Source organism: Natator depressus, chromosome 18, assembly GCF_965152275.1.
Source record: "Natator depressus isolate rNatDep1 chromosome 18, rNatDep2.hap1, whole genome shotgun sequence".
Classification (NCBI taxonomy): domain Eukaryota; kingdom Metazoa; phylum Chordata; order Testudines; family Cheloniidae; genus Natator; species Natator depressus.
This window is the reverse complement of record NC_134251.1, coordinates 3,113,304-3,136,422: the sequence shown is the minus strand read 5'-3', so window position 1 is coordinate 3,136,422 and position 23,119 is coordinate 3,113,304. Positions and strand designations below refer to the sequence as shown.

At 46.9% G+C, this 23,119-nt stretch overlaps 1 protein-coding gene across 8 annotated transcripts in view; it reads right to left on the bottom strand.

Annotated features, from left to right (window-relative positions):
- CCDC30 (coiled-coil domain containing 30) overlaps positions 1–22,549 on the bottom strand; it is a 136,756-nt gene extending 114,207 nt beyond the window's left edge. For 6 of the 8 annotated variants that reach the window (XR_012642346.1, XR_012642345.1, XM_074975513.1 and 3 more), the window contains exons 1-3: positions 22,400–22,549; positions 19,223–19,405; positions 14,877–14,997 (exon numbers count right to left, since the gene is read on the bottom strand). Coding sequence is in view for 5 of the 8 variants with exons in the window: in XM_074975513.1 (XP_074831614.1) it covers positions 14,877–14,997; positions 19,223–19,405; positions 22,400–22,417 (322 nt within the window). In the remaining 3 variants the exon portion in view is untranslated. Of the gene's footprint in view, positions 1–14,876; positions 14,998–15,818; positions 15,891–19,222; positions 19,406–22,399 lie in introns of those variants that run through there. The other 2 variants (XM_074975519.1, XM_074975517.1) reach the window with 2 other exon arrangements.
- Positions 22,550–23,119: the final 570 nt, after the last annotated feature.

Sequence of the window (23,119 nt, the reverse complement as noted above, 5' to 3'; positions counted from 1 at the left end):
AGCAAAGTCACAATGAGAAGAGAGAAAGATGTGTTATCATCTACTAGATTCATCAGAATGCATCCAATGAAGTGAGCTGTAGCTCACGAAAGCTTATGCTCAAATAAATTGGTTAGTCTCTAAGGTGCCACAAGTACTCCTTTTCTTTTTGCGAATACAGACTAACACGGCCGCTACTCTGAAACCTAGATTTATGTTGACAGGTTTCAGAGTAACAGCCGTGTTAGTCTGTATTCACAAAAAGAAAAGGAGTACTTGTGGCACCTTAGAGACTAACCAATTTATTTGAGCATAAGCTTTCGTGAGCTACAGCTCGCTTCATCGGATGCATACTGTGGAAAGTGTAGATCTTTTATACACACAAAGCACGAAAAAATACCTCCCCCCACCCCACTCTCCTGCTGGCAATAGCTTATCTAAAGTGATCACTCTCCTTACAATGTGTATGATAATCAAGTTGGGCCATTTCCAGCACAAATCCAGGGTTTAACAAGAACGTCTGGGGGGGGGGGGGGGGGTAGGAAAAAACAAGGGGAAATAGGCTTGAATAGAGACTGGGAGTGGCTAAGTCATTATGCAAGGTAACCTAAGTTAATTGTATCCAATTTGCAAATGAATTCCAATTCAGCAGTCTCTCGCTGGAGTCTGGATTTTTTTTGTGTTCATTTATTCTTCTAGGTAGAGACTGTCCAGTTTGACCAATGTACATGGCAGAGGGGCATTGCTGGCACATGATGGCATATATCACATTGGTGGATGTGCAGGTGAACGAGCCTCTGATAGTGTGGCTGATGTTATTAGGCCCTGTGATGGTGTCCCCTGAATAGATATGTGGGCACAGTTGGCAACGGGCTTTGTTGCAAGGATAGGTTCCTGGGTTAGTGGTTTTGTTGTGTGGTATGTGGTTGCTGGTGAGTATTTGCTTCAGGTTGGGGGGGCTGTCTGTAGGCAAGGACTGGCCTGTCTCCCAGGATTTGTGAGAGTGTTGGGTCATCCTTCAGGATAGGTTGTAGATCCTTAATAATGCGTTGTGCTTTATTATTATTGCAAATGTGGTTGTATCGCAGAGCTTGGCTGTAGACGATGGATCGTGTGATGTGGTCAGGGTGAAAGCTGGAGGCATGTAGGTAGGAATAGCGGTCAGTAGGTTTCCGGTATAAGGTGGTGTTTATGTGACCATCGCTTATTAGCACTGTAGTGTCCAGGAAGTGGATCTCTTGTGTGGACTGGACCAGGCTGAGGTTGATGGTGGGATGGAAATTGTTGAAATCATGGTGGAATTCCTCAAGGGCTTCTTTTCCATGGGTCCAGATGATGAAGATGTCATCAATATAGCGCAAGTAGAGTAGGGGCGTTAGGGGACGAGAGCTGAAGAAGCGTTGTTCTAAGTCAGCCATAAAACTGTTGGCATACTGTGGGGCCATGCGGGTACCTATAGCAGTGCCGCTGATCTGAAGGTATACATTGTCCCCAAATGTAAAATAGTTATCCATCGTCTACAGCCAAGCTCTGCGATATAACCGCATTTGCTCCAACCCCTCAGACAGAGACAAACACCTACAAGATCTCTATCAAGCATTCTTACAACTACAATACCCACCTGCGGAAGTGAAGAAACAGATTGATAGAGCCAGAAGAGTTCCCAGAAGTCACCTACTACAGAACAGGCCTAACAAAGAAAATAACAGAACGCCACTAGCCGTCACCTTCAGCCCCCAACTAAAACCCCTCCAACGCATTATTAAGGATCTACAACCTATCCTGAAGGATGACCCAACACTCTCACAAATCCTGGGAGACAGGCCAGTCCTTGCCTACAGACAGCCCCCCAACCTGAAGCAAATACTCACCAGCAACCACATACCACACAACAGAACCACTAACCCAGGAACCTATCCTTGCAACAAAGCCCGTTGCCAACTGTGCCCACATATCTATTCAGGGGACACCATCACAGGGCCTAATAACATCAGCCACACTATCAGAGGCTCGTTCACCTGCACATCTACCAATGTGATATATGCCATCATGTGCTAGCAATGCCCCTCTGCCATGTACATGGGTCAAACTGGACAGTCTCTACGTAAAAGAATAAATGGACACAAATCAGATGTCAAGAATTATAACAGTCATAAACCAGTCGGAGAACACTTCAATCTCTCTGGTCACGCGATTACAGACATGAAAGTTGCGATATTACAACAGAAAAACTTCAAATCCAGACTCCAGCGAGAGACTGCTGAATTGGAATTCATTTGCAAATTGGATACAATTAACTTAGGCTTGAATAGAGACTTGGAGTGGCTAAGTCATTATGCAAGGTAACCTATTTCCCCTTGTTTTTTCCTACCCCCCCCCAGACATTCTTGTTAAACCCTGGATTTGTGCTGGAAATGGCCCACCTTGATTATCATACACATTGTAAGGAGAGTGGTCACTTTAGATAAGCTATTACCAGCAGGAGAGTGGGGTGGGGGGAGGTATTTTTTCGTGCTTTGTGTGTATAAAAGATCTTCTACACTTTCCACAGTATGCATCCGATGAAGCGAGCTGTAGCTCACGAAAGCTTATGCTCAAATAAATTGGTTAGTCTCTAAGGTGCCACAAGTCCTCCTTTTCTTTTTGCTAGATTTATGTTGTTTGTCTGCCATCTAGTGGAGAAAAGACAGGGGAGGGAATGCCAATTCAGTGAAAATATTCTCAGCAAGATAGAGTTGCAATCCCATGGCCATAGGTCACTAATCATTTAAAAGCCTTAGTGACCAAGATCTTTTTAAAAGTGACATTTTGGGTGCCCAGAGACACCTTAAAAAGGCCCAATTTTGAGAGAGGACTGAGCACCCACTCTGAAAATCAGGCCCTTCAAGGTGTCAGGTTGCACTTTCAAAATCACTAATCAATTTTTAAAGTCTTGGCCCTTGATTTTCAAGTACTAAACAACTCAGAGTGAATATCAAAAAGCACAGCAAGAAATATAAAGACAGGGTAAATATCAAGCAAATAAACCTACCGTTAATTTAGTACAAGGTTCAGAAAACAAATGCTTAAAAGTTACAAAATTCCAAATATAAACTGAGAACACACAACCTTCGCTCTGCCCAGTAATGCAGAAATACTTCCAACCCTTGTTGCTGGTGATACTCAATCAGGGCAGGGTGAGTCAATTTTATGTATTTTTTTAATTTAGAGAATATCACTAATAAAGCTTTAGAATAGTAAAAAGTGAGAGAATTCTAGAAATCCAATTTCCTTACTATTTATGCTGTTTATTCACTTTTTACATTTTGTTCAGATTGGATTATGGCAATCACAGAGTTTAAGGCCAGCAGGGACCACTAGATCATCTAGTCCAGTGGTTTTCAACCTGTGGTCTGTGGACCCCTGGGTCCACAAACTATGTCTAAGGGGGTCTGCAAAAAGTGCCTGTAAAAATAAAGTTTCAGATCCCAGAAAAGGCATTCTGTTTTTCTGATCAATGAAAGTCTGTGAATATCTCCATCCACGGGTCAAAACCTTTGCAGTGTTGTCATTCCCATAGAAGCCCACAGTTTAGCACTCTTTCTCGCACTGCATCAAATGCCGTGCTGAGCACATGCAGCATTTATAGCTGAATTCTGTTCAGTCAGTTTTCAGCTTAAGACTTTTATGGTTGGGGTCTGTGGACCACAGGATGAATTTCCAAAGGGGCCCACACCTCCATTTGAAATTTTTTTAAGGGTCCGCAAATGAAAAAAGGTTGAAATCCAGTCTGACCTCCTGAATATCCGGTCCTTAGTACTGCAATGTTGAGGCTTCAAATCCTGCAGGGGAATATTTACTTGTTTAATAAGAACTGTTTTCATTGGCATTTTTTAAATTATGGAAACTTTCTGATGAGTTTTTATAAAAACTCATTTCTTGTAGTACACTGTGACCCTGAGCCAGCCTCTCCCAGCTGGCCTGTAAACTACCTCCTCCCAGCTCTGCTGAAACTGGCTGCAAAAGCCTCTCAAACAAACAAAACTTTGGGGGCATGTGGGGGGAGAACCCATCACGATGTAAGCAGTGTCAGGATGAGCTCCACCCTGACATCTGGTGGTGAGGTGTGGCAAGTTGTGGAAAAGAACTTCAGGGGCCGATCTCATTTGCATAGGGACACTCACCCCGCCTAGAATGAGGCCATAGCTGCCCAAATGGTCACTTTGGCTGCTGTGGGATCCCCAGTGTCCCTGTTATTGGGGCAGGAAGAATAAATTGTTATTACCCTGATTATGGGAACTGTGCTTGGAACTGTACTTGGCCTTTTGTTATGATGGAGGGACTCACCATCAACGAAGTAGCACTCGCTAGGCAAGGGTCATGGGTTCCAAAACTTTGTGAATTGAGAGAGGCTGGGGATAAGTATTAATACTTGGTGGTATAGGCCTCTTGGTGAGGGCCTTACATGCTAATTGCACTTCCTTCTCTCTCCACTGTGGAATATCAGAGCTAATTTTGATTCCATTAGGAGTCTAGTTACAGACTACTGAGCTCGCTTTGGGCTAATGGTGTACCAGCACTGAGGCTCCCCTACTACAAGCTGAATTCACTAAAGAGCTGAAATCACTGAGTGTTGTGTTAAGTAGTGGGGGAACCTAAAGATACATTGTGGAGCAGTTTGCGGGATGGCTGGAGTGCCTTGTGGACAGGCTGGTGGAGCAGTTCATGGGACAGTGGGAGCTGCTTGTAGGATGCAGAGTGGAGCAGTTTGTGGACCGGCTGGTGGAGCAGTTCATGGGACGGTGGGCGCTGCTTGTGGGCCGCAGAGCAGAGCGGAGCGAAGCAGTTCATGGAGCAGAGCGGAGCGAAGGCCTATGGAGCTGTGGGGCGGTCAGCTTCAGATCATGTAAGGTGCCCCTTACCGCTCTCTCTCTCTCTCTCTCCCCCCCCCAACTCCCCCCCGCCCACCTCCACCCAGGTTGGGAGGTAAAGCTCTGCAGATAAACTTTCAAACTCTGGGGCTGCCCTGACCAGGGACAGAGACTTTTGGGTCATTGGACTTTTGGGACTTTGGGTGATTTGGGGTTGCTGGACTCAAGAACCAAAGGGAAAGGGCATGCCCCAATTTGCTAGGGGTGGGTTTTTTTGCTCATGGGTTGTGTTATGAATCCTGTTGGTGGTGTTTCCCCAACATAATGCCACATTGTTTCTCTCTGTTATTAAAAGGCTTTTTGCTACACTCAGACTATGTGCTTGTGAGAGGGGAAGTATTACCTCTTGGAGGCGCCCAGCGGGGGTGGTATATATTTGTCCAAGGTCACTGGGTGGGGGATCAAGCCGGTTTGCATTGTGTTATTGGAATGGATCCCCTAGATATTGAACCCGGCCCTTGTTGCTGCCAACTCTGACGGGCAGAAGGGTTACAACAACAGAATGTTCTTTTCTCACCACAAATCCCTGAGGGTGTGCTGTTTTCACAGTGCTCCTCCACAGCTTGGAAGCAAAGTCAAAGCAGCTCGGTCTTAGGGCTTGTCTACACTACCGGCCAGATCTATGGGCAGCGATCAATCCAGCAGGGGTCGACTTATTGTGTCTAGTATAAATGCAATAAATCGACTGCCCATTGCTCTAGCGTCAACTCCGCTACTCCACGTCAACGAGACATGCAAGGCGAAATCGATGGGAGAGCACCTCCTGTCAACACACCACAGTGAAGACACTGCTGTAAATAGATTTAAGTACGTCAACTTCAGCTATGTTATTCATAAAAAGAAAAGGAGTACTTGTGGCACCTTAGAGACTAATCAATTTATTTGAGCATAAGCTTTCGTGACCTACAGCTCACTTCATCGGATGCATACTGTGGAAAATACAGAAGATGTTTGTTTTTATACACACAAATCATGAAAAAATGGGTGTTTATCACTACAAAAGGTTTTCTCTCCCCCCACCCCACTCTCCTGCTGGTAATGGCTTATGTAAAGTGATCACTCTCCTTACAATGTGTATGATAATCAAGGTGCGCCCTTTCCAGCACAAATCCAGGGTTTAACAAGAATGTCTGGGGGGGGGGGGGGGGGGCGGGGAGAAAAACAAGGGGAAATAGGTTACCTTGCATAATGACTTAGCCACTCCCAGTCTCTATTCAAGCCTAAAGTTAATTGTATCCAATTTCCAAATGAATTCCAATTCAGCAGTCTCTCGCTGGAGTCTGGATTTGAAGTTTTTCTGTTGTAATATCGCAACTTTCATGTCTGTAATCGCGTGACCAGAGAGATTGAAGTGTTCTCCGACTGGTTTATGAATGTTATAATTCTTGACATCTGATTTGTGTCCATCAGAGGCTCGTTCACCTGCACATCTACCAATGTGATATATGCCATCATGTGCCAGCAATGCCCCTCTGCCATGTACATTGGTCAAACTGGACAGTCTCTACGTAAAAGAATAAATGGACACAAATCAGATGTCAAGAATTATAACAGTCATAAATCAGTCGGAGAACACTTCAATCTCTCTGGTCACGCGATTACAGACATGAAAGTTGCGATATTACAACAGAAAAACTTCAAATCCAGACTCCAGCGAGAGACTGCTGAATTGGAATTCATTTGCAAATTGGATACAATTAACTTAAGCTTGAATAGAGACTGGGAGTGGCTAAGTCATTATGCAAGGTAACCTGTTTTCCCCCCCCCCCCCCCCCGACATTCTTGTTAAACCCTGGATTTGTGCTGGAAAGGGCGCACCTTGATTATCATACACATTGTAAGGAGAGTGATCACTTTACATAAGCTATTACCAGCAGGAGAGTGGGGTGGAGGGAGAGAAAACCTTTTGTATAATGATAAACACCCATTTTTTCATGATTTGTGTGTATAAAAACAAACATCTTCTGTATTTTCCACAGTATGCATCCAATGAAGTGAGCTGTAGCTCACGAAAGCTTATGCTCAAATAAATTGATTAGTCTCTAAGGTGCCACAAGTACGACTTTTCTTTTTGCGAATACAGACTAACACGGCTGTTACTCTGAAATATGTTATTCATGCAGCTGAAGTTGCATAAATTAGATCAATTTCCTCCTCCCCCCCGTAGTGTACACCAGCCTCATTCTCCCACTTCCAAGTCTGGGAGAGGTTAACAGACCCTCCTCTTCCTACCAGAGTCTCTCTCCCTTATGAGGAGGAAAGAGGCAGATTATATGCTGCCCTCCTTCCCAGAACCCATCCTGATTGTCAGAGAAGAGAGCTCTGCCCCCTCCTTCCCACATACTACAAGGCTCCTGGCCCCAGGCCCTAAACAAAACAGTAGCCTGTGGTTTTCCCAGATACCAGCTGTCACCCCAAGACCACACCCTCTCTCTCAGCATCTGTCTCAATCCTTCCCTGGGTCTATCTGCCCCAGAACTCCTGGAATGGGATAGTCTGCCTGCCCTGCCTAGGACTTCCCCTCTGACTTTAAAGGGCCAGTATACCATTACACACCACCATACTTTTACACTCTCCTCAGAGCAATCCCATGGTCCTGCTCTCCAGACTTTACCCAGGGGGAAAAAAATTGCATTAGTTTCCCCAGGTTGGTACCAGGCCGGAAGGACAAAGGGCTGTAGGGCCAGTACCAGCAGGTGATTCCACTGTTTATGTCTTTCATAACTTCGAACCACCATAAAGGCATGTGACCAGTAACTAAAGTGACTACCCACGAGGTAGTAATGTAGCATACCCACTGCCCTCTGAACTACCAGGCATTCCTTGGTGGTGGAACTCAGAGTTTCTCCAGGCAAAAAGCTTGTGAATTTAGTATAAGACAGAATGCTCCCCTTCAAACTCTTGTGAGAGAACAGCCCTCAAACCTAGTTGTAACACAAACGAGTGATCAGAATCGGGGAGTGTAACATTATAGTCTGGGAGCATAAAATGTCTTTCAAATTACTGAGGCCTCTTTCAAGCTGATCAGTCCCATTCACCAGTTTTGGCAACAACTGCTTCAGCAGTTCAGTTAATGGAGTCTCTAGGACAGCAAACTGGGGTACATATAGTCTGTAATATCCTGCTAACTGCCAGAAGTGCCCACAGTTGCTTCTTTGTGGTAGAAACTGATTCTTCAGAGCCTCTACCATGGCCTTCAAGGGCTGAATGCATCCATTCCCAACCTAGCAGCTTAGGTATTTTATTCTTGGTTCCTGAATCTGCACTTTTTGGGTTGGTTGTGAGCCCAGCTGTTCTAACACATAATCCATGAATCACAGGAATGTGGCAGGTGCTCTGGGCAGCACAAGAGGCGCCAAGATGAACCGAAGCAGACCAAAAAAAGGGGTGGCAAAAACAGTCCCTCTCTAGAGATTCTGGTGTTAGTGGGGAATCTGCTGGTCACCAGATCCAAGGCCGATGTATTCTTTTTAAGACGAGCATTTCAGAGAGAACATTTTTTCTACATAAATATTACTTTGGTGTCCTGTAACCAAACAGCCTGCTTTAAAAGCAATGTCATAGCCCCAGTGGGAACAGACCTGCAGGGTCTGAGCCTAAGCTAGATCTGCTGAGGCGATCATGGTTGATACGTGGGGGATTGTAACCCACCAAGTGATCCAAGAGTGGGAAAATGGGGTAGAATTACCCCAAGAGAGGTGAGTGCCCAAGACCTAGAGGGGACACATTCAGAGGTGCAGTTTGCCCCATAACTGTGACAAGCTCTAGTTAAAAGAAAAGGAGTACTTGTGGCCATTAGAGACTAACAAATTTATTTGAGCATAAGCTTTCGTGAGCCACAGCTCACTTCATCGGATGCATATGTAGCTCACAAAAGCTTATGCTCAAATAAATTTGTTAGTCTCTAAGGTGCCACAAGTCCTCCTTTTCTTTTTGAGGATACAGACTGACACGGCTGCTACTCTGAAACCAGGCTCTAGTTAGATTCTCAAGGTCCCAGAGTGACCAGTTTTTCCATCATCCGAAGGATGCACTGCATTATAATGGTTCTGCAAGAGGGGGGACCCTTCCATCCTTAACTATGAGATCCAGCTCTCCTTGTGGTCACTGCCCATACAAAAATAAGGGGAAAGTCCCGTGGACATGTGGGATACCTCACAGATTGCAAAGAGGAGATATGGCAATAACCTATCCCCATCTTTTGCATCTATTTCCACAAGTTTCTGGAGCATTAATTTCAGGGTGCGAGAAAACTTCATCAGTTGGTCTGTGGTATTGGTGGGTTTTACCTTCAGTAGCCACCAAACCTCTTAACATGTGGGACACAATGTTAATTCTCAGCCAGTAAGGATCTCTGTGTGCAACTCTACCCAGGAGAGCAGGTGTGGCCAACCTATGGCTCCAGAGCCACATTCGACTCTTCAGAAGTTAATATGTGGCTCCTTGTATAGGGACGTGATCGTTCCCCTCTATTCGACATTGGTGAGGCCTCATCTGCAGTACTGTGTCCAGTTTTGGGCCCCACACTACAAGAAGGATGTGGAAAAATTGGAAAACATCCAGTGGAGGGCAACAAAAATGATTAGGGGTCTGGAACACATGACTTATGAGGAGAGGCTGAGGGAACTGAGGTTGTTTAGTCTATGGAAGAGAAGAATGGGGGTGGGATTTGATAGCTGCTTTCAATTACCTGAAAGGGGGTTCCAAAGAGGATGGATCTAGACTGTTCTCAGGGGTCGCAGATGACAGAACAAGGAGTAATGGTCTCAAGTTGCAGTGGGGGAGATTTAGGTTGGATATTAGGAAAAACTTTTTCACTAGGAGGGTGGTGAAGCACTGGAATGCATTACCTAGGAAGGTGGTGGAATCTCCTTCCCTAGAAATTTTTAAGGTCAGGCTTGACAAAGCCCTGGCTGGGATGATTTAGGTGGGGATTGGTCCTGCTTTGAGCAGGGGGTTGGACTAGATGACCTCTTGAGGTCCCTTCCAACCCTGATATTCTATGATAGGCACCGACTCCAGGGCTGGAGCTACAGGCGCCAACTTTCCAATGTGCCGGGGGTGCTCACTGCTCAAGCCCTGGCTCTACCACAGGCCCCGCCCCCTCCCCTGAGCCTGCCGTTCTCCCACCCCTCTCCCTCAGAGCCTCCTGCATGCCATGAAACAGCTGATCGGGAGGTGTGGGGAAGGAGGGAGAGGTGCTAATTCGCAGGGCTGCTGGTGGGTGGGAGACGCTGGGAGCAGGTGTGGGGGAGCTGCTGGGGGCTGCTGATGTATTACTGTGGCTCTTTGGCAATGTACCTTGGTAAATTCTGGCTCCTTCTCAGGCTCAGGTTGGCCAGCCCTGCAGGAGAATATTTGCCAGTATAACTTCCTCTAGGTGCCACTCATTGGCATTCAACATGATGCACACACCCAGCACGTTTCCTTGTAAATCCCTGACCAGAAAGTGGGCTAACAGTGATTTTGTCCCATCCTAGGTGATGTAGGCTTGACAAAGCCCTGGCTGGGATGATTTAGTTGGGGATTGGTCCTGCTTTGAGCAGGGGGTTGGACTAGATGACCTCCTGAGGTCCCTTCCAACCCTGATATTCTATGATTCTGTGATACACAAGACACAACATGTTTCAGCTGTAGGATTTTCCCTTCGTGGTAGTGAAGGTTCTGGCAGCTGGTATCTCCCTCAGTCTGCAAGTTCTGGTCTATTCAACAAAGCAGGTCATTCTCCAATGGGAAGTGGGGGTAGTCTGCAGCCTTCCCATCCCTGCCAGCTGGAGATATGCCTCTCTCACAGAGGTGTCCACTTGTTGCTCAGCCACTACGTCAAAAATTGGCCAGAATGTGGTGTCTGGTCTAGTGGTCCCTCTTGTACCCCTGTGGTAGCCACATTCTCCTTGCCCTGATCAGTGGAAGTACTTCCCCTTGTCCTCATCTGTGATGGTCATTTCATTTTCCCTTCCCTAGTGTGATTCAAATTCACCCTGGCCGTCCTGCCTTCCATTTCCAGCTTCTGGATTTCCAGGGACAGAACCAAACTTTACAAAGATCTGAGTCCACCACGGGGAGTGCAAGCATAAATCCCTCAGGTGGGCTCTCTCCTTCTTGTCTGGGTCCTGACTGTAGGGCAATAGCTGAATCTAGTAGGTCCCAGAAATGTTTCCAGTCTCATCCAAACACCATCAACCTGGGTAAGATTCTTGAGATTTCTACCAGAATCTCCTCTTCACGATTCCCCATCCACATGACTACGATAGGAGTGAGAGAAGGCTTTGCATCTCCAAGTACAAATGAAATAACAGATATGTGTTTAGCAAGTTGTCTGCTAGTATCAGATCCTCTCAGACTGGTGTCTGGCTACATCCTGAGTCCACTAGGCCAGATGTAGTTTTCCCTTCATTTTGGAGAGGCAGCAGAAATCCACCGGGTGCCTTATCTGATACACATACCGTAAAGCTACAAGTCTGCTCCTGTCCTGAAAAATCTTGCTCCATTAGTAGTCAGAATTTCTTTATCTATTCAAGCTAACTGCACCAAAAGTACTTCCTGAAACCCTCAGGTTGTCAAGAGCAGGGCAAAGAATCAGGCTACTGACACCTCTCCACTCTCTGCTGCACCCTATGTAAATGCAGCACAGAAACTGCACCACTATGTATGCATCACTCCCCTTTTATTCACTAATCCAACACACACCAGTCACAAAAAGAAAAGTTAAGGAAAACTGCAGAGGGCTATGAAAGGTATTTAAACACAATATTCAGCAGAATTACAAAGAAAAGCAGTCACTAAAAAAGCATAAAATTGTCCCTGCTGGAAGTGATCGCAGGGGTTTAGGAAACAGGAACATTACTCACAGAAACTGAAATATGAATACAATAATTATATTAAACATAATTAAGAAGCTAACATAAACTGACATTGTGAAATTGTATCATCATCGATCAGGGCTGAGAATACCATGTCACTATTAGGTCTTTCAAAGTTGTTTTTAAGTAAACTCTGAGCCTGATCCCAGTCTGACTGAAGTCAATGACAAAACTCATTGGCTTCAGTAGGAGCAGGATTGGACCCCTTTTGGTTAACTGAATAAATATAGCAACTTTGAATGTCTGTTCTAAACTGATTTAAAATTTAATTTTAATGGTATACAATACAGGCAGGGCAGAAAAGGTGGGGGAGTTGCATTGTATGTAAGAGAGCAGTATGACTGCTCAGAGCTCTGGTATGAAACTGCAGAAAAACCTGAGAGTCTCTGGATTAAGTTTAGAAGTGTGAGCAACAAGGGTGATGTCGTGGTGGGAGTCTGCTAGAGAGTCTGCAGGGGGCATGAGGTGGATGAGGCTTTCTTCCAGCAACTAACGGAAGTTACTAGATCGCAGGCCCTGGTTCTCATGGGAGACTTCAATCACCCTGATATCTGCTGGGAGAGCAATACAGTGGTGCACAGACAATCCAAGAAGTTTTTGGAAAGTGGAGGGGACAATTTCCTGGTGCAAGTGCTTGAGGAACCAATTAGGGGCAGAGCTCTTCTTGACCTGCTGCTTACAAACCAGGAGGAATTAGTAGGGGAAGCAAAAGTGGATGGGAACCTGGGAGGTCGAGTTCAGGATCCTGACACAAGGAAGAAAGGAGAGCAGCAGAATACGGACCCTGGACTTCAGAAAAGCAGGCTTTGACAACCTCAGGGAACTGATGGGCAGGGAGAGAACAACATGAGGGGGAAAGGAGTCCAGGAGAGCTGGCTGTATTTTAAAGAATCCTGATTGAGGTTACAGGAACAAACCATCCCAATGTTTAGAAAGAACAGTAAATATGGCAGGCGACCAACCTGGCTTAACAGTGAAATCCTTGCTGATCTTAAACACAAAAAAGAAGCTTACAAGAAGTGGAAGCTTGGACAAATGACCAGGGAAGAGTATAAAAATATTGCTCAGGCATGCAGGAGTGAAATCAGGAAGGCTAAATCACAGTTGGAGTTGCAGCTAGCAAGAGATGTTACGAGTAACAAGAAGGGTTTCTTCAGGTATGTTAGCAACAAGAAGAAAGTCAAGGAAAGTGTGGGCCCCTTACTGAATGAGGGAGGCAACCTCGTAACACAGGATGTGGAAAAAGCTAATGTACTCAATGCTTTTTTTGCCTATGTCTTCATGAAAAAGGTCAACTCCCAGACTACTGCACTGGGCAGCACAGCATGGGGAGGAGGTGACCAGCCCTCTGTGGAAGAAGAAGTGGTTCGGGACTATTTAGAAAAGCTGGACGAGCACAAGTCCCATGGGGCCGGATGCGTTCATCCGAGAGTGCTAAAGGAGTTGGCGGATGAGATTGCAGAGCCATTGGCCATTATCTTTGAAAACTCATGGCGATCGGGGGAGGTCCCGGACGACGGGAAAAAGGCTAATGTAGTGCCCATCTTTAAAAAAGTGAAGAAGGAGGATCCGGGGAACTACAGGCCAGTCAGCCTCACCACAGTTCCTGGAAAAATCATGGAGCAGGTCCTCAAGGAATCACTTCTGAAGCACTTAGAGGAGAGGAAAGTGATCAGGAACAGTCAGCATGGATTCACCAAGGGCAAATCATGCCTGACTAATCTAATTGCCTTCTATGATGAGATAACTGGCTCTGTGGATGAGGGGAAAGCAGTGGACATGTTCCTTGACTTTAGCAAAGCTTTTGATATGGTCTTCCACAGGATTCTTGCCAGCAAGTTAAAGAAGTATGGGCTGGATGAATGGACTATAAGGTGGATAGAAAGCTGGCTAGATTGTCGGGCTCAACAGGTAGTGATCAATGGCTCCATGTCCAGTTGGCAGCTGGTATCAAGTGGAGTGCCCCAAGGGTCAGTCCTGGGGCCGGTTTTTTTCAATATCTTCATAAATGATCTGGAGGATGGTGTGGATTGCACCCTCAGCAAGTTCGCAGATGACACTAAACTGGGAGGAGAGGTAGATAAGCTGGAGGGTAGGGATAGGATACAGAGGGCCCTAGACAAATTAGAGGATTGGGCCAAAAGAAATCTGATGAGGTTCAACAAGGACAAGTGCAGAGTCCTGCTCTTAGGACGGAAGAATCCCATGCACCGCTACAGACTAGGGACCAAATGGCTAGGCAGCAGTTCTGCAGAAAAGGACCTAGGGGTTACAGTGGACGAGAAGCTGGATATGAGTCAACAGTGTGCCCTTGTTGCCAAGAAGGCTAACGGTATTTTGGGCTATATAAGTAGGGGCATTGCCAGCAGATCGAGGGACTCTATTCGACATTGGTGAGGCCTCATCTGGAGTACTGTGTCCAGTTTTGGGCCCCACACTACAAGAAGGATGTGGAAAAATTGGAAAACATCCAGTGGAGGGCAACAAAAATGATTAGGGGACTGGAACACATGACTTATGAGGAGAGGCTGAGGGAACTGGGATTGTTTATTCTGAGGAAGAGAAGAATGAGGGGGGATTTGATATCTGCGTTCAACTACCTGAAAAGGAGTTCCAAAGAGGATGGATCTAGACTGTTCTCAGTGGTAGCAGATGACAGAACAAGGAGTAATGGTCTCAAGTTGCAGTGGGGGAGGTTTAGGTTGGATATTAGGAAAAGCTTTTTCACTAGAAGGGTGGTTAAGCACTGGAATGCGTTACCTAGGGAGGTGGTGGAATCTCCTTCCTTTGAGGTTTTTAAGGTCAGGCTTGACAAAGCCCTGACTGGGATGATTTAGTTGGGGATTGGTCCTTCTCTGAGCAGGGGGTTGGACTAGATGACCTCCTGCGGACCCTTCCAACCCTGATATTCTGTGATTCTAATTTATACATACATTCTGTCTACCTAGATAATTGTATATTACACAGACTTATCTATAACATCTAGTTCTTAAAGTACAAGAAGAAATCACTCTTGTTTCCTGCAGGGCAGCACTCAACCAGCTTCCCTGAATAACCTCTAGCCCCTGACATATGTTACAGCACAAATACCGAAGCGCTTTCAGAGAAAGGAGAGAGGGATTACCCTGCTGGAGTTGCAGTTGTGTAAACTCAATTCTGAGTTGTTCATTTTCTTTTTCAAACTCAGTGGTGAAAGCGTCTCGCTCTGCTGTGAGACTACGGACATGGCCCACATAATGCTCCACCTAGAAACAAAGAGAGCAACAAGATTTCAGACTTTGAATGTGTGACTTTCATTTACAAACAAGTCATTAGCATCACTAACTCACACAGTACCCTTGAAGAAAAGGAGTACTTGTGGCACCTTAGAGACTAACCAATTTATTTGAGCATATAGTATGCACCCCAATGCACTTCTGCCAGGAAGAAATGAAACACTCACAGAGAAGCACTTCTTTGTGTTCTTTAAATGTTTAAGGATTTTGTGACTACAAAGGCTCTATTCATTTCTCTCCCCTGATGGGTCACTAAAATCGACTGAAAGGCCCAACATTAGGGATGTGACGTTCCCCTGGTGTTATCTGGACTGGTGATCTGCTAGGTCACTCCAATCCTTGACTCTGGGAGCCAACCTTACCCTGCTCTGCTGTGAGAACTCCCACTCCTGGGCTGTTCACGCACAGCCTCGGGCATGTAAGCTGCTTGGATTGTGCAACTGAATGACACTAGCAAATATCTCCAGTCCCAGACACAACCCTAGGAACCTCCATCTTGCAGTGTCCAGTTATGCCTGCTGTACCCTGCACGCTTATATGAGTTTGTCAATTTAACAAAGAAATTGATATGCACTAGGCTTGTTATCCCAAGGGGAGTTTCTGACATGCTCCAAACAAAATGCACTGCTTCAGGTAGAACAAACAAACAAATTTATTAACTACAAAAGATAGATTTTAAGTGATTATAAGTCAAAGCACAAGTCGGATTTGGTCAAATGAAATAAAAGCAAAACGCATTATAAGCTGATCTCAACACTTTCAGTGTCCTTACAAACTTAGATGCTTCTCACCACAGGCTGGCTGGTTGCCCTTCAGCCAGGCTCTCCCCTTCGATCAGCACTTCAGTCGCTTGGTGGTGATGTCTGTGGACGGAGGTGGAAGAGAGAGGAAGAGGATGGCAAACATCCCTTTTATCATGTTCTTTTTTCCCTCTTGGCTTTGCGCCCGCCCCCCCCCAGGGTCAGGTGAGCATTAACTCATCGTAGTCCCAAACTGTCTAAGGGAAGGGGACTGACTCACTCGAGAGTCCAACAGATCCTTTGCTGCTGCCCAGGCCAGTGTGTTTTGTTCCTGTGAGGCTAGACTGGGTTTGTCCCATACATGGCCTGATGAGGTGTGAACTGCCCCTCTGTTCCTGGAGAGTTTTGCCTGGGCTTGTTTTAAGCCATGAGGACAAATTTTCAGCCTCATAACTATATACATGAAATTACAACCTATAACATGACTATAACAACAATGCTCAGTGCATCATGAGCCTTCCAAAGACATCCAACATGACAAACTTTGCACTGGATACCACACAATCATTGTATAAGGATAAACATGGGGGTGCAGGTGTTCCTGCGAGGCAATGAGTGTCACAAGGGAAAGGGAAATAGCCTAGGGAGGCGCACAATGGCATGGACACCAAAAAACCCGGTGTGTGCATATGCATGTGTGCATGCGCCTTTTTGTGTGTATCTGTGTGCGTGTTTTAAACACACAAAAGCTTAAGTTACTAGCTAGCTAACTATGAAAAACAGGACGCAAAGAGGCAGCCAAAGGACAGAACTGATGGGGGGGAGCATTGACCCTGAACTATACTCCAAGCAAACTGCAGCTTTGGCAGCCAGAAGGAGTTGAAGTGGGTTTAGAGCCACCCACCAAACCCCACGTAAAAGGAGGAGATGAGGAGTGAGTAGCCCCAATGGGTGATACATTCTAGAAGATTCTGAGCATGTAGGCCAGGCCATATTTGTGCCAAGAATAGGGGTCCATATGTACAATTCCCATTCAAAGCAGAATGGGGATCACCCACATATAGGGAGTAAAAATAAGCCTTATAATGGAACATTGATTGCAGCCTTAACTATGGAGTTCTGACCAGCTTGCTCCTCTAATTAGGCTATGTGCGAGATGGAAAGAACCATTGATTTTCAATGCCCAGAGTGATCTGTGGGGCTGTTACAGCCATCTTGTACCTGTCAACAGCACAAACTTTTTATATGGAATTAAATGAGTCACAACCTTGGACTTTTCCACGAGTGCCATTTTCCATAGCCACTTCCTCACTTTGAAACCCGTGAGCTTAACACAAAGCTTTTTGTTTTTAATTTCTCCTATGTTAATTAAACGGTAAAAAAACCAAAACAAAAACCCTTTGTGAACAAAGAGTTAAGGTGTCCCAGGAACAGCTCCAGAACGCCAAGTTCAACATAACTCAAACTTCAGAAAACCAGGAAATACAAAGTAAAAGAATATGCCCATTTACCCTTAACTCTGTCCCCATCCTCAAGCTTGCAGCTGCCACTGGGAGTTACTTCATGCACTGCAGCTGTATTCAGTGTGAGAGCTGTAGTTGTAGTGAATGGTTTGAATGGTGGAGGTATTGGTGGGGCAAATTGGTAGAAGTGTGTTTTTGAGCTGAGGAGATGGGAATTCGTTTGAGGCGCACCACAGAGCTGTGACTGATTTGGGCCCCAGCCCGTATGTGCGAATAAAGGAAAGGCAGGTATGTGTATCTTGAGAATGTAGCCTGCATCATCTTATTGCAAAATTGTGTAGGTTGTCTCAAGACATCTGCTCCACTCCCCTCCTGTGCCTGCCCCCAGGAATTGCCAGTAGGAGAGCAGTCCATAGGTTTAATGATGGGTAAGGGAAAGTATAGGTTTAGATGGTATCCTATGTGAATTAGTAGTTTAATTTCACAAGTGCAGTATTCTGTCAGGAGAGTAGGCTAAATGTTTGAGTGCAAGGCAGGTGCAGGTAGCTCTTTTCCTTTACAGTGAAAAGGCAGAGACGAGCATGTGTGATATGGAACAACGCTCAAAGAGGGCAGCGTTATGATAATGTGGCGTGTACCTTAACCCTGTATTTCCTAGTTTACAGCAATACTTTCCTTCATTTCTTGGGTATTCAGGAAAGTGGTAACATCACAGAAATATTGCCCAATGTTATCTATACCAAACTGTCAGGTGACTCTGGACACTTAACTGGAGGTGCCACAGAGAGTAAGATAGCTAAATGCCCAGCAACTAATTGAACTCCTGCTGCTTAAACCTATGCTGGACTTTGTAATCTTTCTAAATACATTTTGACATTATCCATTAGATCAGTAAAAAAACACTATTATCCCTAATTTAGAGTAATTCGTATGCAATCCACAGCTAACTAGCACTGAGTGATCAGATCATTAAAATGAATCCATTTTTAATTTTATCCTGATAACAAACCATGCTCATAGAGACAAAAGGGCATCCTTTAACAATTGGAAGTCAAATCCTACTGAGGAAAATAGAAAGCCGCATAAACTCTGTCAAGTCAAGTGTAAAAGTATAATTACGCAGGCCAAAAAAGAATTTGAAGAGCAACTAGCAAAAGACACAAAAACTAACAGCAAAAAATTCTTTAAATACAACAGAAGCAGGAAGCCTGCCAAACAGTCAATGTGGGTGGCCACTGGACAATTGAGGTGCTAATGGGTCACTCAAAGGAGACGAGGCCATTATGGAGAAGCCAAATCAATTCTTTGCATCAGTCTTCACTGCAGAGGATTTGAGGGAGATTCCCACACCTGAGCCATTCTTTCCGGGTGACAAATCTGAGGAACTGTCCCAGACTGAGGTGTTGATAGAGCAGATTTTGGAACGAACTGATAAATTAAACAGTAATGAATCATTAGGACTTGATGGTATTCACCCAAGAGTTCTGAAGGAACTCAAATATGAAATTACAGAACTAGTAAGTATGGTATGTAATCTATCATTTAAATCAGCTTCTGTAACAGATGACTGGATGATAGCTAACGTAAACACCAATATTTTAAAAAGGCGCCAGAGGCGATCCTGGCAAATTACAGGCAAGTAAGCCTAACTTCAGTACCAGCCAAATTGGTTGAAACAATAGTGAAGAACAGAATTATCAGACACATGGCTGAACATGATTTGTTGGGAAAGGGAAATCATGCCTCCCCAATCCATCAGAATTCTTTGAGGGTGTCAACAAACATGTGGATAAGGGTGATCCAGTGGATATCGCGTATGTGGCCTTTTAGAAAACCTTTAACAAGGTCCCTCACCAAAAGCTCTTAAGCAAAGTAAGCAGTCATGGGATAAGAGGGAAGGTCCTCTCCTGGATCAGTAACTGGTTAAAAGTGAAATCATAATGGAAAGCACAAATATTAATGAAGATTACTCTAATGTCAATTAGCTCTTACCTCTCTCATTTCTTCTGCTTGCTGTTGTCTAAGGTCCTCTAAGTCCTGACTAGCAGACCGTAACTTGTCTTCATTACGCAGGAATAATTGCCAAACATAACAAAGTTGTTCATCTGCAGAAGCTGAAGGGTCGATTCCTTCTTCCTTGAGCCTCTCAAGTATGTCTTCCACCTGTATTTTTTCCTGTCGGAATAAATCATCAAAATGTAACCTACTCAAACATCTAAAACATTTCCTCCTGGGAAAGATTTGTGTGGGCATAATATTTCTGAACCAGTAAAAGTTAAGTTGTAATTAATGTGTACTTAATGGCAGTGCAGAAAACAAATAAAACTAATGTGATGGAAGCATATGACTCCCAAAGGCATTTAATCATATCAAATTTGATGACTCTTGTTTGATGAGAGGGATTTGGGATGTGAGGATCCTTGCCCTTATGTCCTGTTATGGGAAGTGATACAAAAATATACCATAGAGATGACCAGACTCACGTACCATATACTTGTTTGGATTCTATTCCAAAACTCAAGGATTTCTGTAATCACTTAATGATGGCTGATAGCAGCTCCCAGCTAATCAATTTTGGAAATTTTAAAGAAAGACAGGTGTTGCCTGATCTATTGATTGTATGTTAATCAGTATTCCCAAGTTAGCATTCTGTGGTTTGGAAGGGTTCTGCTTCAAGATCAGACCCAGAGTTACTGTGAGGACCCTGATGTGCATGCGAAAGACATGCACAGGCCTCTTGACTTTGTAATGTTTTTTTAAGACAATCAGCAAAATCACAAACACTCCAATCCAGCAAAATGGGTAGAGATAATACAGAATGGTTGAGACGTCCTGCAGCAGAGCATTTGTATACCCTCACCATCCCTTGTGGATATCTATGATCAATGAGACAGGTGAGCCACGAGTGGTCCTACCTCTGGCATGCCAAGAAGATCCCAAGAGGGTAGGCTATTATAGGGTTACATGGCAGCCATGAATATTCATAAAGATGTCCGGCATCCTCTATCCATAGTTAAACTTCCTCACCCCAATAATGTTGAGGGTGCTCTCCTCTGATATAGTTATCATATATATGTTATTATGCCATTTACCTCAAGCTTATTAGCATATATGTCAATTGGTTGCCATCGCATTCTTGTGGTTGAACATCTGCTGATGTTCCTATCCTAAAATATCCAAAACTAGAATCAACTGGCATCCAGCAGTTACCTATCAGTTTAGTCATACTTGTTCATTACAACATTCTATCTCATGATATCTTATGATCCAGGATTACTCCTGGTTAGCTGTTTATGCTAAGACTTATGCTAAGGCTTTTGGGCCTTATGCTTCAATCTGGCAAAGCTACTAGTCTTTGAAGACTGCAGGCTTCTTGCACTACTTATTAACTTATACCTAAGCCTCACCTAGCAAATACCTATATCTATTTGCTACAGAGACAGCTCTACATTAAAATTTGGGCAGTTGTTCAAAATGTTCTTGAGCAATACTTAGTCCTGCCTTGAGTGCAGGGAGCTGGACTAGATGACCTCTCAAGGTCCCTTCCAGTTCTGTGATTCTATGAATACACTGGGGTCACAGTCCCTTGTTAAATGGGGCTGATATAAATCACTTCCATGTATTTTGCTCAGCCTACCTTCTCCAGGTTTAGCTGCTGCAGCCCACTTACCCGCTTCAGTCAAGGCCCACATGGGCTTTGTCTAGACTGGAAAAACCCATCCTCCTAGAAAATGTTTTAAATTAGACATTTCCTATCTAGCCCAACGTCAGGCACCATTTTGCCCTTAACGCAAACAAGGCCAGTCTAGTCCACATGTGACGGCAGCTGTCCCTGGTTAAATGCACAGTAACCTCGAGGGGAGCAGTGAAATGGATTAAAACCTGGAGGGAACAGGGAGTGGAGAGCAGAAGAACCGGAACACCCAGCACCAGGGCTGGAGTGATGCCAAGGGGCAGGGCCAGCGAAGGGCTGAACCAGCTGACAACAAAGTTATCTGGAAGACAAGGTGGGTGAGGTAATACCTTGTATTGGACCAACTTCTGCTGGGGAGAGAGACACACTTTGGACCCACACAGAGCTTGGCAAGTCTGTAAGACTGATGGGCAGGCCGGGACCCCTGTAACAGGTGCTGGAAGAGCCCACAGCTCTGGGAACCCTGGAGCCGGCAGGGAGCCCAGGGTTGGCCGCAGTCAGACATGGGGGCGGGGTGTGTGTGTTTGCGGGTGATGCCAGGGCTGGAGGCCCCACGTGCAGCTAATGCCAGGGAAGGGGTCCCGGGGGCAGTGCAATGCTAGGGCTGGGAGAGTCCGAGGGGGCCCGGGTGCAGCCAATGCCAGGGCCGGAAGGGGCGGGGTGCTGCCGGGGGCAGGGGGCCCAGCTGCAGCACGATGCCACGGGTGGGGAAGCCCGAGGCGGCCCGGGTGCAGCACGATGCCAGGGGCCGGGAAGCCCGAGGTGGCCCGGGTGCAGCGCGATGCCAGGGGCCGGGAAGCCCGAGGCGGCCCGGGGAGGGCGGGGTGCACCCAGGGGCAGGGGTCCCGGGGCCAGTGCGATGCCAGGGCTGGGAGAGCCCAAGGGGACCCGGGTGCAGCCAATGCCAGGGCCGGAAGCGGCAGGGTGCTGCCGGGGGCAGGGGGCCGGGTGCAGCGCGATGCCAGGGCCGGAGGGGCAGGGGTCCCGGGGGCAGTGCAATGCCAGGGCTGGGAGAGCCCGAGGGGGCCCGGGTGCAGCCAATGCCAGGGCCGGAAGCGGCAGGGTGCTGCTGGGGGCAGGGGGCCGGGTGCAGCGCGATGCCAGGGCTGGAGGGACCCGGAGAGGGCAGGGTGCACCCAGGGGCAGGGGTCCGGGGGCCCGGGTGCAGCCAATGCCAGGGCTGGAGGGGCCCAGGGAGAGCGGGGTGCAGCCGGGGGCAGGGGGCCCGGGTGCAGCGCGCGGCCGGGGGTCGGGCGAGCCCGAGGGGGCTGGGGGGGGGTCCGGGGGGGCGGCGCGAGGCCGGGGCTGGGGGGGGTCCGGGGGGGCGGCGCGAGGCCGGGGGGGGGCCCGAGGGGGCGGCCCAGAGCTCTCCGTTAGCTGGGCTCCCACGGGGAAAGGCCTGAGGGCCGCACCGCGGAGGGGCCCCGGTCCCGGCTGAGGGCTCGTGGCGGCCGGGGCCAGTCGCTGTCACTCACCCGCGCGGGCTCCTCCATGCGGCGGGAGCGGGAGGCAGCCGGGCCGCTTGGGCCCCTGGAACGGCGCTAGGGACAGCGGGGGGGCGGGGCTACGGGAGTCATGGCAACGGGACCTTCTCTTCTGATACGGACGGGAAGCTCTGTGTCTGAGCGGCGGGAGTCATGGCAACGGGCCGAACCATTCTCAGGCTGCGGGGTCAAGGTCGTCCCGCCTCCGTCTGCCACAATCCGCTGGCCCCGCCCCCTGCTTTTGGCTCCAGTCTCCACCCCCCTTCGTGTCGGGGCTCGAGCCCAGCCCCCTTGGGTCAGACGGCCCCTCCCCCCATCGCTCCGCTCCGAATGCGCTGCCCCGTCCCAGGCACCTGGAGATTTGGTCCCAGTCCCCAACTCGGCCTCCTTCGCTCTGAGGATCATGCAGCTCCTAGGGACACCCAACATATCCCCTCTCTGCCAGCACGGGAGTAGGAAGTGTTTCCCTTTGAGTAATAAGGCCCAGCCAGGAATGGGTTGCATTGTGCTATGTTTACAGGAAGTAACTAATTTATTTTTAAATCGTGTAATTGAAACAACCGAGCTGTACACATAGCTAACAGCGGTAGCCCCCGGGGCACTGGAACACTCTGTTGAGTGGGGTGCTGAGAGCCATTGAACCAAATCCTAAACCCTGTATATGATGGAAACCACTTCCAGCCAGGGGGTGTGGCTGCCCCTCCCGTACTC